The sequence below is a fragment of the Schistocerca nitens genome, chromosome 9 (assembly GCF_023898315.1).
Source record: "Schistocerca nitens isolate TAMUIC-IGC-003100 chromosome 9, iqSchNite1.1, whole genome shotgun sequence".
Taxonomy (NCBI): Eukaryota; Metazoa; Arthropoda; class Insecta; order Orthoptera; family Acrididae; genus Schistocerca; species Schistocerca nitens.
In genome coordinates, this window is record NC_064622.1 from 288,602,758 (window position 1) to 288,621,661 (window position 18,904).

The following is an 18,904-nucleotide window of genomic DNA, read 5'->3' on the forward strand; positions in this document are numbered from 1 at the left end:
GGCAGAAGACAGGAAACCATGGAGCATTACCATGTGAAAACCTGACTTTTGGCGGAACACTGACAGTGATGATGTACTGAAAATATTTTTACTGTGGTTTTAGATGATTGCCTGTGTGGGCTCTCTGTTATGGTTAACATTATTCTATGCAAAGAAGGAAATTTTAAAATGTGTGCTGCTGAGGATGGGAATTCACATGACACAATTTCAATGATAATCAAACTATTATTTAATTTCTTAATCAAGATGACAATGTTACACTGTGGGCTGCAGAGCATTGGATACAGAAGAAGTCATTTTATTATTTAGCTTAATCATGTTCTACACTGCATAATCTACATTCCATTTTTTATGTAATTTAATTTACTAAATTAAAAAAAATTGACTGCCACAGAGTAGCAAAAACTGGTTTGCAACAAGCAACAAATAAATCTACTCATCAAGTGGTGGCAGGAGAAAAAACAAACATATAAAAGTATTGAAATCTGCAAGCTTTCAGAGCCAGTGGTTCCTGCTTCTGGCAAAAGGGATGAAGGGGAAGGAAGAGGGCTGAAGGAAAAGGACTGGTGAAGTTTAGGAAATGGGCAAAATTTGAAAAAGTTGCCTGGAATTCCAAGTCAGTAGAGACTTGTTGGATGGATTGAGAAGGAAAGGCTGAGAGCTTAAAGATGGAAGATAGGGTAATTCCCAAGACACAGATGACAGTCAAACATCATGTATGAGTTAATAAGAGTGGAAAGCTAAGTTCACTGTATAAGGTGAAGGTGGGTGTGATCGACAGGTCAGAAAATAAACGCTACAGAAAACTAAAAGGGAGTGAAGAAAGGAATAGTTACTGAGAAGAAATTCTGAGACTGAAGATATTAACATAAATTAAGGCCTTATTTATATGTTACACGACCAGGGTGTAAATGTGGACAAGATAAAAATTTTACAGACTTTTTCTGGATTTCCTGGCTAAAAACACACTTTTTCCTCAGTGAAAATACACTTTTTCTGGGAGAAAGTATACTTTTTTCATGTTAAGTGCCAATATATTTTCCCTCACAGCTGTAAAACGTGTCAGTCCTTTGAATGTAAACGTTTTATACACTGTCATAAAACTTCTCACCAATTTAGGAAAAGAAACCTAGTCAAAAGCAGCATGTTTTGAATGATCTTTGATGTGCGGCAACACTGTTCACTGCGTATTTCCTTATTACAAAAGTATGAATATGAATTCCACCAAATACAGCACAATAGTTTTTGAGGAACTGAAACTGTCAGCCAATCATAAGCCATGTCACATAATTTCATCAGTCAATGACAGAATATATTCAGGACACATGATGTAGTCAGCCAATAGCAGCATAACTGTTAAGTAGCACAAACACAAAAAAATTAATGGTTTAAATTATATACATACAGTGTAGGTACAAGAAAAGTTAAGCTTTTACATATAACATTGATCATCAAAATATTTTTGCTGTCCCCCCTGCCCTGAGGGTGTGGTTAGGCAGTATTCTAAGAGCACATATTAAATTTCCACAGCTAAATATTTCTGACAAGCATGATTATAAATTTTACTACTGTTGGTTGCCTGGTTGAATACATGTTCCATCAAGTGCTTTGACTTTTCCACAGAAAACCAATTATGTGTGACATTGTTCAAGAACTCATCTCGCACTTTTTTGAAGGATAATTAGACTTTTTGCCATCATTATTGCATACTTTGTAATCTTCAAAAGAACTAAAATAAATATGAAAAAAGTTTTGTCTTTTTTAGCATGTGTTATGACAAATACAAATTTCCCACTAAAATTTTAAATAGTGGCATTAATGGCGGGTCTTCTGGGCCCGAAGTTTTTCTAAGTGGCTGATCCTTAATGTGTTAAGTTTCCAATGAGAGTCAAATGCTCAGTGATTTAAGAATTCATTGCATACTCTCACACAGAAAATAATTCATCTTGCTTAAATGAAACATTTCTCAAACGACCACTGACAATATTTTCTTGTCACCTGTTGTAACATCATGCTCACTGAAAGCAGTTTGTTGTTATGAAGTATTGCTTAGTCCTTGTCCTAAGGCATTTGAAACATTTTATTGTTGGCAGATGCTTTTGAGTGCATTGTGCTTTGTTGCTATAAATGGCGCTGTTTATTTGGAACTAGAACTTTATTTTTCTGTTATTCTCTCATTCATGTTTTATTGCTGTGGTATTATTCTGCTAAATGGGCTAAAGTAAAATTCTTAGTTAGCATGTCATTTATCATTAGTTAAAATTACATAACTTTAACTGAATATTAAAACAATAAAAATTCCTGGAATTCTAAAAAATTCCCTGGTCTTTCCCAGATGAAAAAATTCCAAAATTTTTCCCAGATTTCCTGGTTGTCCCAGAATGTATACACCTTGGACACGGTTCAAATGGTGTCCGCAGTTACCAACAATGGGATGGTAGAAATAATGGTAAGGCTAGCTAAGCAGAAGAGGACAGGCAAAAACACATGAGAGAACTCCCAAGTCCACCAAGCGGTGTTCCTGTTATGTTGTAGGAGTGGCAAATCAGAACCTTATAGATTGGAAGCAATTGAATCCACCACACTACAGGTCATGTGGGGTGAGGGACAGTGACATAAAGACATTAGGGTACGTGATATTACATTTTCAGGCTGTAGCTGTTCAGTTTGAACAATGTGTGGAAGTAGTGCCTCATGCAAGCAAAATATCAACATCTACATTAAGCAAAGTATCAACATCTACATCTACATACATAATCCGCAAGCCACCAAATGATGCATGGTGTAGGGTACCTTGTATCATACCATTTACTTGCTTTCATGTTCCACTCACTAATAGAGTGAGGGAAAAATTACTGTCTATATGCCTCTTTATGAGCCCTAATTTTTCTTATGACACTATTATGAAAAGGATAGTTGCTACTCCCCACACAGTGGAAATGCTGAGTCGCAGATACGCACAACAAAATGACTGTCAAACAATGTTGTCAATATCTGCAACTCAGGATCTCTGCTACATGGTGAGTAGTAGCAATTATCCTTTTCATAATACTGTCATTATTCCATCCTGGATTTTCCATTGTCTAATTACTCTTATCTTACATTTGTGGTCCTTGAGCAACATGTACATTGGTGGCAGTAGAATAGTTCTGCAATCAGCTTTAACTCCCAGTCCTTCACGAATCCTGTCTGTAACAGTTGCATAATTATTGAAACTACCAGTAATAAAACTAGCAGCATGCCTCTGAATTGCTTTAATGTCTTCCTCTAATCCAACCTGGTGGGGATCCCAAAAACTTCAGAAGTACTCAGGAATGGATCCCACTAGTGTTCTACGTGCAGTCTGCTTTACAGATGAACCACACTTTCCTAAAATTTGCCCAAACTGAAGTCGACAATTTGCTTACCCTACTACCAAGCTTGTAGGATCATTCCATTTCATATTGCTTTGCAACATTACACCTAGATATTTAATCAACATGACTGTATCAAGCAATATGCTAATAATGCTGTACTTAAACATTACAGGATTGTCTTTCCTGCTCATCGGCATTAACTTACATTTTTCTATGTTAAGAGCAAGCTGCCACTCATCACACAAACAAGAAATTTTGTGCACCACAGCATCATCAGTAAACACCTGCAGATTGCTGCTCACTCTCAGTCCTATCAAATTTCCCTGTAGCATTGCTGATGATATCCTTCTATCACAGGAACACTTCCTGCAGATGACAATGTAATGTGTTCTATTACAGCATGATTCTGGGGTTAGACTTTCTGTTAGAACAACATGCCAAAATTGGCCTTCAGTGACATATGATGGAACTTAGAGGGATGATATTATGACTAGGGGAAACTGTGGAGTATTGTAGCAAGGTTCATCTAACTTAGGGACAAATCGACTGAATTGCATACAAAATCACTGAGTCTTGATTAGCATGATATTAAGCCAGAGGGCACTGGAAAGTTTCTTTGGGTATGTTTGGAACCTAAGTTGCCTGTCGATATGTTGTCTATAAAAGAACCACTAGAGGAGAACAATGTACTGGACACATCATGCTGTTTGGGAGAGAGACGGAAAAATATTACCTGTGAATTTACAAAATTTTGACACTGATGAAATAAAATTAACAAAGGGACTGTTAGTAATGAATTTAGTCATCCTAGAGTAAGATGATAGGGACATGCCAAATGTGAACCATGGTTAGACACAGGCTGCCACTAAAACTGCATATGCTACTTGAGATGGTGGAGCATCTGGAAGGAATGAAAAAGATAGAGATGAAGAAGTTGCTATTGGAATTTGAGGATTTATTTTATCCTCAAAGTCTGTTTCCAGATATGCCTGTGACATAATACCAAATTCCAACAGAAATAAAGCATCATGATATCAGAAACTGTGCCATATACCTTGACATTTACAACCGATTATGGAGAATTTCATTAAACAAGAACCCGAAACACAGATTCTGCTGTGACTATCAATATCTCAATAGTAAAACGATGATAGAAGTGTACCCAATACTCAACATCGTGGTGACCACTGGTAACTGGGACAGTGCCAGTACTTCTCTACTGGGCATGTAAGGAGTGGGTACCATCAGTTAGAGGTTCAGGGGACCAGCTGAAGACAGCATCTGCAGACCCCAGCAACATTTGGTAGTTGATGGATGGGGTACTGAGAAGGTTGAAACTTCATCAGTGATTGGTGTGCCTTAATGATATAATTGTGTTCTTGATGGATGTGGGAGACCATATACAATGATTAAGATATGTTTTTAAAAGGTAATGTATTGCACATCTTATGTTAAGCACAGAGAAGTGTCATTTTCCTTGGAGAAAGTTGGGTATGGTATGTAATTAGTAAAGAAGGGATAACAAAGGGCCTAAGATTGGTACAAGCAATACAGGATTTTCCTTTTCTTAAGACAAGTATGGAGCTACAGACATTTTTGTGGGTCTCCAATGATTACTGGAGATTCGTCAAGGGGTTTGCAGATATTGCAGGCCACTCAAACAGCTATTGAAAAAAAGGTGTAAAATTCAAGTAGACCAAGGAGTGTCAAACCACATTATGGGCTTGGAGAAAGCTCTGACACTGAGCCCAGAAGAAATGTTCAGCTTAATGTATGGAATTCTGTATTTTCATTGTTATCTTTGTCGAAAGAAATTCTAGTTTTAACCAACTATGCAGCTCTAAAATGGTTATTAGGTTTGAAGGACCCTTCTGCCAGGCCCACAAGGTGGGTGTTGAGTTTGTGTGAACTGGATTATGAAGCTGTGCATAAGCCAGGAAAGAAGCACGGTAATACAGATGATATGAACACGAAGGTAGCAGTAGTACTGTAGTGTCGCAGAATAGTAAAGAGTTGGAAACGTGGAACATTGTCAAAGTTTCGTTGCCTATGCTGAGAGCCAGAGGCAGTAGGTTAGCCAAGAGGTAAGAGGATTGCACATGTATCGGAATGTGTCATTACGCAGGGGCAATGGCCTGGTTACACACAACAGGCGAGAGAGAATTGCTTAGCACGCGGGTTTGTGTTAGACGGAGACTTTCGTAGAGTGTAAGACAGAGAGATAGCGTCAGCTGTACTGCATTTCACAACTTCGCATATGTCTCTCATAACAACACGTAACTCTGTCACAAGAACATCTAAGGGGCGAGTACAACAGATAAGTCAGCAGTATAAGTGGAACGAATGCATTCATTACAAACGAGCATGACGTCAGGACGTCGCTCGTGCTTCCTTTAAATACGCTAGCTTTGATAGCAACAAGGCACTCGCAGTTAGATGTGTACTGGGATGCTGCGTAGCACTCAGCTCGGTGATCGACATGTTAATCTTTATTAAGGAGATATTGCAGTAAGGGCGGCCCATCCAGCAGCAGACTTGAGGGGACAGTACCAGCTCTGGTCCTCTCTGCTGCCGCTGTCAATCATCAACCCAGGATTAGCAGACATCGCAGCAGACTCGCTCGCTGCCAATGCTGACCACATCAGTGAGCCGTCGTTGAGATCGTGCGGGGCCTAGGCCCTGTGCATCCTCCGTCACATACCGGGTGAGCCAACGATGCTGGGGGATTGCAGCCCGCTCCGCCCATTCACCACAGATGAGCCACCAGGAGGAGCAAGGAAGAAGACGGGGTGGGACAGAGTACACTCTGCACTTATGAGAACGCCTCTCGTGCCGACAGCGCTGGGACTCCAACCCGGAGCCTGCTACATGCAGCGGCCCGCTGTCCGCCTCTGAGCCAGCCGGCCAGCCGGGCGCCGTCCGCCATGCACGGCGGAAGTAAGGGCATTCCGCCGCTATGTCACAGCACGCAGCGCTGCGCTAGCAAGACTTGTGCCGGAGCTGGTGTTATCGCTACAAGTCAGCGAGGACTCGGGGAAGGTCATTGATATCACTAAGTTCAGCCAGCCTGTGTTATGCAGCTCACATTGTACTCGGCAGGAATAAAGGTGTTAAGAATTAATAATGTTTCTTTGGCGTTTATGACCCGTCCACTGTCATTTCCTAGCATCCTGACAACTGGAGAGGTCACCGCTCGGCCTGCAGTACACCGTAGGCGACCGGGACCACCGGGGCGCCTACAGTACAGGAACTGAGCCATGGTCTTTTTGAATGGCAAGCAGTGCAAGTCACTGATAATGATTGTAAGCTGTACATAACACAACTGCAGTTCAGCGTGTGTGACAGCCTTTCATTAAAGTCAACTAGGTTGGGAACACTTGTGGTAGTACCAGTTATGTTTGAGGAAGAAGCATTAAGGGAAACATACAACATGCTACCTGAGCATGGAGGTCAGAGGACAACATATTGGAGGGTGGAAAAACAGTACTGTTGAAATGAGATGACGAAGTGGACTAATACGTATAGCTAGTGTACAATGTGCACAGTAAGTGGACATGAACCATAGGCAAGTGCCATCACAATTGTTACAAGAGGTAACTAGGCCATCTGAAATGATAAGAATGGATAGCCTACATCAATTTAACACTACTCCAGTGGAAACAGTTTCGTTTCAATGATTATTAACTGCTTCTCATGGCATGTGGAAGTGATCACCATTCCGAATCATTAAGCAACTATGGTGGCAGAAGTCATGGCCAACAACTGGTTGCTCAAATTTGGGTGTAACTAGGGCAGATAGATCAGGGGTGCACTACACAAAGGAAGCAGCTACTCGGGTAGCAGAGTACTTGTGGTGTGCACATTGGGGTTTTTTAGGCTAGGGAGTAGTGCGAGGTGTCCTGATGAACACTCACCAGTCAACGTGCAGGCAGGGAAATCAGAATGCGCTCAGTGTAAAGACACTTCAGCTATCAAGATATTCGCAGTAAATTTTCAGAGTGTTCGGAATAAAGTTCCTGAATTTACTGCCATCCAGGAAGCGTGTGGCACGCAAATTATTCTTGGGACTAAGACCTGGCTAAACCCTTAGATAGGAAGTTCTGAAATATTTAGTGAGGGTTGGAATGTGTATCGGAAAGACAGATTAGACACCGTAGGAGGTGGTGTCTTCATTGTAGTTGACAAAAATATTGTGTCTACTGAAGTCCAAGTAGAGTGTGATTGTGAAGTTATCTGGCTATGAGAAATAAAGTTAATTGTTGGGTGTTATTACCGGCCACCAGGTTCCACCGTGTCAGTTCTAGAATCATTCAAAGGGAGTCTACACTCTGTATCGCATACGTACCCGGATCATGTTGTATTAGTCGGAGGCGACTTCAACCTACCTAGTAGAGACTGGGATGTCTATGGATTCATTACAGGTGGCACAGACAAGCCGTCATGTGAATTACTTTTGAAAACATTATCCGAAAACTGTCTTGAGCAGCTAAATCGACAGCCAATGCATAATGGAAATATTTTAGATCTGGTAGCCACGAACAGACCAGACCTCATCGACGGTGTCAGTGTTGAGACAGGGATTAATGATCATGATGTTGTCATTATGACTATGGTTACGAAAGTTAAAAAAATTAGTCAAGAAGGCTAGGAGAGTATTCTTACTAGAAAGAGCAGATAAGCACTTGTCAGCATCCCACTTAGTAAATGAATCGACTTCATTTACTTCCGGTACGATGGATGTGGAAGAATTATGGGCAAATTTTAAACACATTGTGAATCACACATTAGAGAAGTATGTGCCAAAAAAGTGGGTTAAGGATGGAAAAGACCCACCGTGGTTTAACAGTGCAATTCAGAGAATGCTCAGGAAGCAAAGACAGTTGCACTCACGTAACAAGAAAGATTGGGAGAATGAGGACAGGCAAAAGTTAGTAGAGATTCGTGCTGCTGTAAAAAGAGCAATGCGTGAAGCATACAACCACTACTACCGTCATACCTTAGCAAAAGATCTTGCTGAAAACCCAAGGAAATTCTGGTCTTATGTAAAATCGGTAAGTGGGTCGAAGACTTCCATCCACTCACTCACTGATCAGTCTGGCCTGGCAATGGAAGACAGCAAAATGAAAGCTGAAATTTTAAATTTAGCATTTGAGAAATCTTTCACGCAGGAGGATCATACAGACATACCGCTGTTTGAGTCTCATACAGATTCCAGTATGGAGGACATAGTGATAGACATCCCTGGGGTTGTGAAGCAGCTGAATGAGTTGAAAATAAATAAATCGCCAGGTCCTGATGGGATTCCAATTCGGTTTTACAGAGAGTACTCTACTGCATTGGCTCCTTACTTAGCTTGTATTTATCGCGAATCTCTTGCCCAACGTAAAGTCCTGAGCAACTGGAAAAAAGCGCAGGTGATGCCTGTATATAAGAAGGGTAGAAGGACGGATCCTCAAAATTACAGACCAATATCCTTAACATCGGTTTGTTGCAGGATTCTCGAACATATTCTCAGTTTGAATATAATGAATTTCCTTGAGACAGAGAAGATGCTGTCCATGCATCAGCACGGCTTTAGAAAGCATCGCTCCTGTGAAATGCAACTCACCCTTTTTTCATGTGATATCTTGTGAACCATGGATGAAGGGTATCAAACGGATGCCATATTCCTTGACTTCCAGAAAGCGTTTGACTCGGTGCCCCACTGCAGAGTCCTAACTAAGGTACGAGCATATGGGATTGGTTCCCAAATATGTGAGTGGCTCGAAGACTTCTTAAGTAATAGAACCCAGTACGTTGTCCTCGATGGTGAGTGTTCATCGGAGGTGAGGGTATCATCTGGAGTGCCCCAGGGAAGTGTGGTAGGTCCACTGTTGTTTTCTATCTACATAAATGATCTTTTGGATAGGGTAGATAGCAATGTATGGCTGTTTGCTGATGATGCTGTGGTGTACGAGAAGGTGTCGTCGTTGAGTGACTGTAGGAGGATACAAGACGACTTGGACAGGTTGTGACTGGTGTAAAGAATTGCAGCTAACTCTAAATATAGATAAATGTAAATATGTCTGCTTGTGTCTGTATATGTGTGGATGGATATGTGTGTGTGTGTGCGAGTGTATACCCGTCCTTTTTTTTTTCCCCCTAAGGTAAGTCTTTCCGCTCCCGGGATTGGAATGACTCCTTACCCTCTCCCTTAAAACCCACATCCTTTCGTCTTTCCCTCTCCTTCCCTCTTTCCTGATGAGGCAACAGTTTGTTGCGAAAGCTTGAATTTTGTGTGTATGTTTGTGTTTGTTTGTGTGTCTGTCGACCTGCCAGCACTTTCATTTGGTAAGTCACATCATCTTTGTTTTTAGATATATTTTTCCTACGTGGAATGTTTCCCTCTATTATAACTAAATGTAAATTAATGCAGATGAATAGGAAAAAGAATCCCGTAGTGTTTGAATACTCCATTACTAGTGTAGCGCTTGACAAGTCACGTCAATTAAATATTTGGACGGAACATTGCAGAGTGATATGAAGTGGGACAAGCATGTAATGGCAGTTGTGGGGAAGGCGGATAGTCATCTTGGGTTCATTGGTAGAATTTTGGGAAGATGTGGTTCATCTGTAAAGAAGACCGCTCATAAAACACTAATACGACCTATTGTTGAGTACTGCTCAAGCGTTTGGGATCCCTGTCAGGTTGGATTGAGGGAGGACATAGAAGCAATTCAGAGGCAGGCTGCTAGATTTGTTACTGGTAGGTTTGATCATCACGCGTGTTACGGAAATGCTTCAGGAACACGGGTGGGAGTCTCTGGAGGAAAGGAGGCGTTCTTTTCGTGAATTGCTACTGAGGAAATTGAGAGAACCAGCATTTGAGGCCGACTGCAATACAATTTTACTGCCGCCAACTTATATTTCACGAAAAGACTACAATGATAAGATAAGATAGATTAGGGCTCGTACAGAGGCATATAGGCAGTCATTTTTCCCTCGTTCTGTTTGGGAGTGGAACAGGGAGAGAAGATGCTAGTTGTGGTACGAGGTACCCTATGCCACGCACCGTATGGTGGATTGCGGAATATGTATGTATATGTAGATGTAGATGTAGATTGGGAAATTAAGGACTAGTCCACTGCACTCACAAAATAATGGAAGAACAGAGCATGTGCATAATACTACTGGTAGAATGTGATGCTGCTATGTAAACGATCACCATAATTATTGGGGTACATTTGTCTTGGTAGCCTAATCTCAAAATTTCACTTTAGTACTCCACTACTCCCTTATTTGGAGGCATATGCGAGAAAGACTACTTCACCATTTGCTAATAATATGCTGGAAATTGGTAGGGATTGAGAGCTGGTTCGCAATTTCTCCAAGATACTAAGAGAGGTGTGGAGGCATGCGCAGAGGGCAAACAGCGAAGCACTAAAATGACAAGAGGTAGTGTGGAAATACACTGAGAAATTGTCGCATTGTGGGGTAGGGCAACTGGTAATGTTGTCAAGCCCTTATACCGCAGAAAATAAAATGTTTGGGACAAGTTAAAAGGGATTGTGCCATGTGATAAAAACAACATTACTAGTCGAAATCAAGCTTCAGTTGTCAACTACAATGACAGTTCACGCTGGATGCCTACAGCCATTTAAAGGTGCTCAAGATGCATTGCCATTAATACGAACACCCACAGCAAAGAAAAAGGAGAAAGGAAATGAGAAAAAGGGTGGGTATGAAGATGCTACGTGACCTGTGTGTGTATTTTGTATTATGCTGTAATGTGATTATGAAGTTAGGCTGCATTTAAGTATAGAGCAGTGGTAATCAATTTGATCTCTATCACCCACTACTGGGGATTCCAGCTTTCTTTGTGGGCAGTACACAGTAGGGGTTTAAAAACTTTTTTCATCACGTATTCATAAAATTTTGACATGTATCCAGTAAGTAACAATTAATATATGCTTTAACTTGCTATGCCTCTGGTTTATAAATTTTATAAAGTTATGTCCATTCTCTTTATAAATCACCACTGCTGTGGTACTGGTGGTGGTTTGGAAAATTTTGCTATCAGGAAGCAGCATGGTACAAAATAAGTTTTTGTGTGCCACAGTTATTGTAGTGGGGTTTATGGTCAATGTATGTGTAAGAAGTGAGTTACATGACAACAAACCTTTCTGAAGGGGGGAGGGAGAGTAACTGTAGATCCCTGGTATGAGATTGCAGAGTGTCGGAGTTGAGGATGTGAGGAGTCTTAATCATGGCAGTGCTTCACCTGTTCACTGAGAATGGAATGGGGGGCCCTGCAAGATCAGTGCCTGGAAACCCGAGTGCTGTTTACCGGAGATGTGCTCATTGAGTGCTTTTTAAAAAGTCTAAGAGCGTGGGAGCTAGAAGCTGACTTCCTGGAAATTTTGTGCATGGCAAGACATGATACTGATTGACTTAAAAAGCAATCAATGTAGTAGGAACATGACACAGAATGCTCTAGAAACAGCATTGGTGGGAAGCCAGCTGATTGGAGATCATTTTTCATAGATTCCTTGGCTAGACAACAGACAGACCCTTAACAATTATGTTATTGGGCAATGTTTGGTGTACATTTTTCACTGGAGAATTATCTTCATGGTAAAGACTCTGCTCCGAATTGAGACAGGAGAGATAATTGAGAGAAGAGTCACTTGCACTATACACAGCTTACCTTCCTACACAGCGATTATGGTGAGATTATGTGACAGCATTGACTGAAGATTATGGATTTTTCGACACTTAATTATATTTGTGAGGACTCATCCATGACTTGGGGAGCAAGGATACTTGCATGCTATTTTCATTTCACCATTTGGTGCAATCCTATGATCACCGTGTATCCACCCATGGCTATGTTTTATGCGATTAATTTATTAGACTGATAATTAGTTCTGAACCCCGATGTCTTTTCTGGAACTTTGCCAAGTTAACCCAGTGCTAATCGTATCTCATTTCATGTTGTTTTCCCCATGTGCTTCATTAAGATCAACATTAATGTCATTATATGACTTGTGCACAATGAGAATGATTATAATAAACTTATATTCACTAGGGCCATGATTTTAATTCAGTAGTTAGTGAATTTCTTTTCCTTGCAGTATACTATTAATGGTATCTGTGTAGACCAACACAGGACTCATTTATCATGGCCATCCCTTTAACATTGTTAAACCTGTTATGCAACAGTTCTTAATTTGATATCTGAGTTCCCTAGGGAGCAATCCACCTCTCAGTTGCTCAGCTGATGCAAATCCTTACAGCGGCCAGAAATCTTGTGTCCATTAGTGCAGTTGGTACTTTGCATGATTTAACAGTTACTTCAGTACAACATAGATCAGTGAATCACGCTGCATGAGTAAACTATATATAATTGGATGGATAAAAAATTATCTACTCATCAACTGAAGACAGGAAAACACACTTTTAAAGATACTCAAATTTGTAAGCTTTCAGAGCCAGTGGCTCCTTCTTCTGGCATAAGGGTTGAATGAGAAGGAAGAAGGCTGAAGGAAAAGGTGTGGTGAGGTGTATGAAATGGGGAGAGTTTGGAAAAATCCCCCAGAATGCCAAGTCAGAGGAGACTTACTGGACAGGATGAGAAGGAAAAACACATATTCACATGTATGAGTAAACTAGATAGATAAAATAGTTAGTCAAGATGAAATTTTCAAGAACAAGTAACTCAGTCTTAGAGAGACCAATTAACGAACTGTGAAATAAAGGTCAAATTAAAATTATTCTACATTAATGAGAGAATGCAGGAAGGCTCATGGAAGCAGAAAAATACATTCAAAGAATAAATAACAACCAATTTGTGAAAAAAGTCATAAAAAAACAAATCACACAGTATGAAACAAGTGCTGATAATTCTAAGAAAAAGATGATTGGAATGAAGAAAAATCATACTTTTACCCAAATCTCAGAACTGAAAAGAATAAAGTAGAAAAAGACAAAGAAGAAGAGGTTATTCCACATATAAGATTACTTTCTATTCTGGTTCTTCCATCTGCTTTCAGTACTTTGTAGAATAACAAGAATTAGACATGCTCTCTAAGAAGACTCTAGGAGGTTGGCTGATGGCAGCTAGAGGACAAAAACAGTCTAATGACATTGTTCAGCATTAGTGGACCGCTTGTCAGTGCTAATTTTAGCCAGCAAACAACACTATGTTTAGTGACCTACACCTAAAAAGCAAAATAACACCTGGAGGTAGAAGTCAGTGAAATGTTATGAGTAACAGAGTATGAAATCATCTTAATTATAGACAAGTGAAACAATGGAAACTCCAGGTTGACATTCCAGTCCAAACTGCCAGAGTTGGTGGTCATGAGTGTGTGAAGCGTGCCTGCTTGTGTGAGTAAATGTGCGTGTGCATTTTCCCTGTTTATAGGCAAGTTAGTCACAATAAATAAAATTTGTGACAGGAAATCAGTACTCATTATGATTTGTACAATGTCCGTGTAGTCCGTACTGGAAATACCAACTGAGTACCACCATCAGTTTTATGTTGCTGTTGTTGTGGTCTTCAGTCCAGAGACTGGTTTGATGCAGCTCTCCATGCTACTCTATCCTGTGCAAGCTTCTTCGTCTCACAGTACCTGCTGCAACCTACATCCTTATGAATCTGTTTAGTGTATTCATCTCTTGGTCTCCCTCTATGATTTTTACCCTCCATGCTGCCCTCCAATACTAAATTGGTGATTCCTTGATGCCTCAGAATATGCCCTACCAACTGAACCCTTCTTCTAGTCAAGTTGTGCCACAAATTTCTCTTCTCTCCAATTCTATTGAATACCTCCTCATTAGTTATGTGATCTACCCATCTAATCTTCAGCATTCTTCTGTAGCACCACATTTTGAAGCTTCTATTCTCTTCTTGTCTAAACTATTTATCATCCACGTTTAACTTCCATACATGGCTACACTCCATACAAATACTTTCAGAAACGACTTCCTGACACTTAAATCTATACTCAACACCAGAAACACTCTCCTTGCCATTGCCAGTCAGCATTTTATATCCTCTCTACTTCAACCATCATCAGTTATTTTGCACCCCAAATAGCGAAACTCATTTACTGCTTTAAGCGTCTCATTTCCTAATCTAATTCCCATAGCATCACCTGATTTAATTTGATTACATTCCATTATCCTCATTTTGCTTTTGTTGATGTTCGTCTAATATCCTCCTTTCAAGACACTGTCCATTCCGTTCAGCTGCTCTTCCAGGTCCTTTGCTGTCTCTGACAGAATTACAATGTCATCGACGAACCTCAAGGTTTTTATTTCTTTTCCATGGATTTTAATTCCCACTCCGAATTTTTCTTTTGTTTCCTTTACTGCTTGCTCAATATACATATTGAATAACATCAGGGATAGGCTACAACCCTGTCCCACTCCCTTCCCAACCACTGCTTCCCTTTCACACCCCTCGACTCTTATAACTGCCATCTGGTTTCTGTACAAATTGTAAATAGCCTTTCACTCCCTGTATTTTACCCCTGCCACCTTCAGAATTTGAAAGAGAGTATTCCAGTCAACATTGTCAAAAGCTTTCTCTAAGTCTACAAATGCTAGAAACATAGGTTTGCCTTTCCTTAATCTATTTTCTAAGATTATTTACAGATGAATGGAAAAACTGATAGAAGCCAACCTCGGGGAAGATCATTTTTATATTTATGTGAAATTCTAGGTTATAAAATAGCAACAGGAAAGTGGAAGATCAGTAATGTGAAAGCTTTGCATCATGTTTCAAAGAGATTGTCTGAAATCTACGAATAATTCTTTGTTGGTTTGGCAACAGGTTCATAATCTCACATTTAATAAAGATTTGATGGTGGTATTTGCTGCTGCTTGACATATAGCAGTAAAAAATCAAGATTAATCACATAAAAATGGGAACAGAAAAATGAAGAGAAAGTAAGGAAGGAAGAGATATTTTTTTCTTTGGAATCTTATTACACATACAAGATGTGCTAAAGTATTTAACTGTTTACATTGCTTTTTGACTCCTCAAAAAAACAGGGGACGATGAAAAATCTGAATAAGTTTACCTTAATCCTTTGTCCTTCAGGATATGTGACAGCCCATGCACAATGAATGTTTTTGGATGGTGGTGAAGGGTAACCAGGACTTGTAATATTTGCCTCAGGTCCAAGTATTACTCCTCCACAATCAGAAACAGAATATTGACCAGAGAACTGTAATGTGTGCAAAGTTCCAAAGGAATCCTGCCTGGCCACAATTTTGGTTGTTGGAAATGGGCTGCTGAAGTATTTTGGTGATGTAATATTTTTACACACTGACACACTGATTTCACCTGCAGAAAATGGACGTCCAAATTGGTTTCATTAACAAGCACAATGAACACACAAGTAATAGAAATGAAACAGAAGCTGTAAATTACCTTACACTGTGAAACAAATTAATAGTAATATATATATACAAACAATAGTATAAATATAAACACAGAAAATCTGAAGTCTCCTTTATTTATGTTAGAGGACTTTTGCAAATCATTTTATTTTTTTTTAGTACAGTTTATTCAATAAACCAAAACAAATCACTGAACTGAAATAACAGGTTTTACACACCATCATCCATTTATTAACAGCTACAGGTACTGTGAGACAAGAGTGATCGATCCAATACTACGAGAAGAGTTATTGAACAAGATGAATTATATGATTATTTACAAAACAGCAAGAGATATATAATATAATCTAAAGTTGTAGATGTAGTACTAACTATAAAAAAAGAACTAAAATTGTGGGAAACATACCAGCAAGTGACTGTAAGAGGAGATGAAGTGTCAAAACACAGATGATGAAATAATACAGTAAATAACATACCTTAAGTTGGAAATAGTAATGTACGGGATAGAATCTTAGAATTGAGTGCATAAGAGATATTCCCTGCTAGAGTAACAGTGCAAAACCAATTTATCATTTACTTAAAAAACATGAAGATATTCAACTGAAAATTGCACTACAACCAGCATACAAAAACAAAAAAAAAAAAATACATGTAGTCTGGTACAGAAATGGTTACTGCCTAGGAAACGTGAGATTTAAAAATTTTTGCAGCAATGTCAATAATATATTATATTTTGAAGAAGGACTTTTGTCTGAAAGCTTAAATGTATAGCAGCCCTTTCGTTGTGCTATTTGTGACTTATATCTCCTCTGTATGATGAGTATCAATCATCACTTTCATAATATTATCTTTATATTTTTAGAGACAGAAAAACATGTCTTATGTTCTTTCTGTGCCCACATAGACTAGGAAAGAAAATCATAAAATAATAGGCAGAAGCAAGAAGCAACTGCTTAAGAGAGAGAGAGAGGGGGGGGAAGGAATGGAAGAGGAAAAGCTGTCTGATACAATTTTGCACATAACATATTTTGTATATAAGGAATGGCACTGTAGGCTTTCAGATTGATTATATGAAGGTAAAACAGAGATCTCAAAACCTGACTTAAAACTGTAAGGCAATTCCAGGGGCATTTAGCCCATGAAAGGAAAAAAATATAAAAATGCAGCACATAAAACAAGTGAAAGGGAATATATAGATCTAGAAAATAAGCCCATTTTCTAGGACATAATTGATCCCAAAGATGAGACCCAAATGATGATAAATATGTGAACTTTTTAAGCTATTGATTCTTGTCTTAAACTATAAAAGTTATCTCTGTTGATAATTTTTACAACATTACATGTGTATTTACAAATTTCGTTATGATAGCATTTACAATAGCTGTGAGGGGGTAACCAATAAAAGGTATTATTTTTTAAAAGCTATAGATTTTCAAATTGCTTTCAAAAGAACCTTACCCCCTTCAAAATACTCTCCATTACAACTAATGCATTTGTCCCACCAGTGCTTCCACTCTTCAAAACATTTTTTGCAGTCACCCTTAGAAATGGCTGATGGCTCCTCCTCCATTTTTTTCTTGACTTCTTCAATGCTGTCAAATCAGTGTTCTTCCATGCCCCTTTTCCTGGATGGAAATAAAATGTTGCACGGAGGCAGGTCAGGTGAGCAAGGTGCTTGGGCCGCAGAACCATGCCATTTTTAGCCAAAAACTTCCTAACAGAAATGGCTGCGTATGCAGGTGCATAGTTGTGGTGGAAGAACCAGTCTCTTGTCAGCCACAAATCAGGACTTTTTTGACGAACACTGCAGTGCAACCTTCTTAAAACTTCCAAATAAAAGATCTGATAGTCTGCTGGTGGTCTATGAGCACAAGCTCTTGAATTTTTTCAATTTTTTTGGTCAATTTGGGCAGCTGAATGACGTCCAGAATGAGGTTTGTCATCAATCAACATGATGAGGTTTGTCATCTATCAACATGTTGCCATTTTCAATCCAGCAAACCATTTGTACGCTTGAGCTTTCCCATAGAGTCGTTTGGTAAGCTGTTTCCAACACTAATACAGTTTCAGCAGCATTTTTACTGAGTAGAAAACGAAATTTCACAGCTTCACATTGTTTACTTAAACTTGCCTCATAAAAAATGAAACAACAATAGAACAGTGCTAGCAAAAACAATCACTGCAGATGAACAGAAAAGCCAGGTCAGAAACACAGTTGGCACTGAACTGGCAATGAGTTGCATAAAACACTTCTAACAGCAGTTACACAAGCTCCATCCATGGCAATGTTATTCCACCCCCTCCCACCCATATGACTGAATGTATTTACAAAATTAATTGGGACAGCATTTACAACAGCACTCATAGTTATTGTAAATGCTCCCTAACGAATTTGTAAATACCGTATTTACTCGAATTTTAGCCGCACTTTTTTTCCTGTTTTTGCTATCCAAAAAACCACCTGTGGCTTAGAATCGAGTGCAAAGTAAGCGGAAGTTCTGAAAAATGTTGGTAGGTGCCGCCACAACTAACTTCTGCCGTCGAATATATGTAGCGATACACAGGCAGGCTTTGCAGGCACAAAGATAAATACTGGTGCTAAAACCTCTGCATCAGCAAATAAATTAAAAAAAAAAAAAAGGGTGGAAGACGAGCTTTTTTTTCTCCACCCCGAGTTTCGACCACTGCATTTTCATATATTATCCAACGAAGTAAACACAAATTCCGTATTGTTCATATTCGAATGTAGCAGCACTTCAATGTACTACGAAAATCCATCTGGCAAGACTGTTCGTGATTTTTGTCAGTATGGCCAACTCTATGTTCTGAATTTTTTCCCACCTGTGAGAAGAGATGATTGCTAGTAGGAACTATTATGAATTGTGAATCACATGCAGTATTCTCTTCACCATAAGAATAAAACGAATATAAACATTTTGCCACGTATTCTTTCGTGTTTGCTGCTATCTCATTTAAATCCGGTCTGCCTAATAAACTATGAAACTAGACTGAGACAACAGCAAACGCGGAAGAATATACATATCGTGTCTATATTCGTATTATTCTTATCCCTAATAGTGATACAGTCAGAAATGAAGCACAGCAACTGACTAGATTTTTAAATCTAAGATGACTGATTTCTGTGCAGAATGTAATGT

General features: G+C 39.3%; 1 protein-coding gene across 1 annotated transcript in view; it reads right to left on the minus strand.

The window, feature by feature from the left end:
* Positions 1-18,904, minus strand: part of LOC126202937 (cubilin-like) — a 771,281-nt gene that overhangs the window by 184,171 nt on the left and 568,206 nt on the right. Inside the window, exon 51 of the mRNA XM_049937033.1 lies at positions 15,425-15,690. Within this exon, the coding sequence (XP_049792990.1) occupies positions 15,425-15,690 (266 nt within the window). The remainder of the gene's footprint in view (positions 1-15,424; positions 15,691-18,904) is intronic.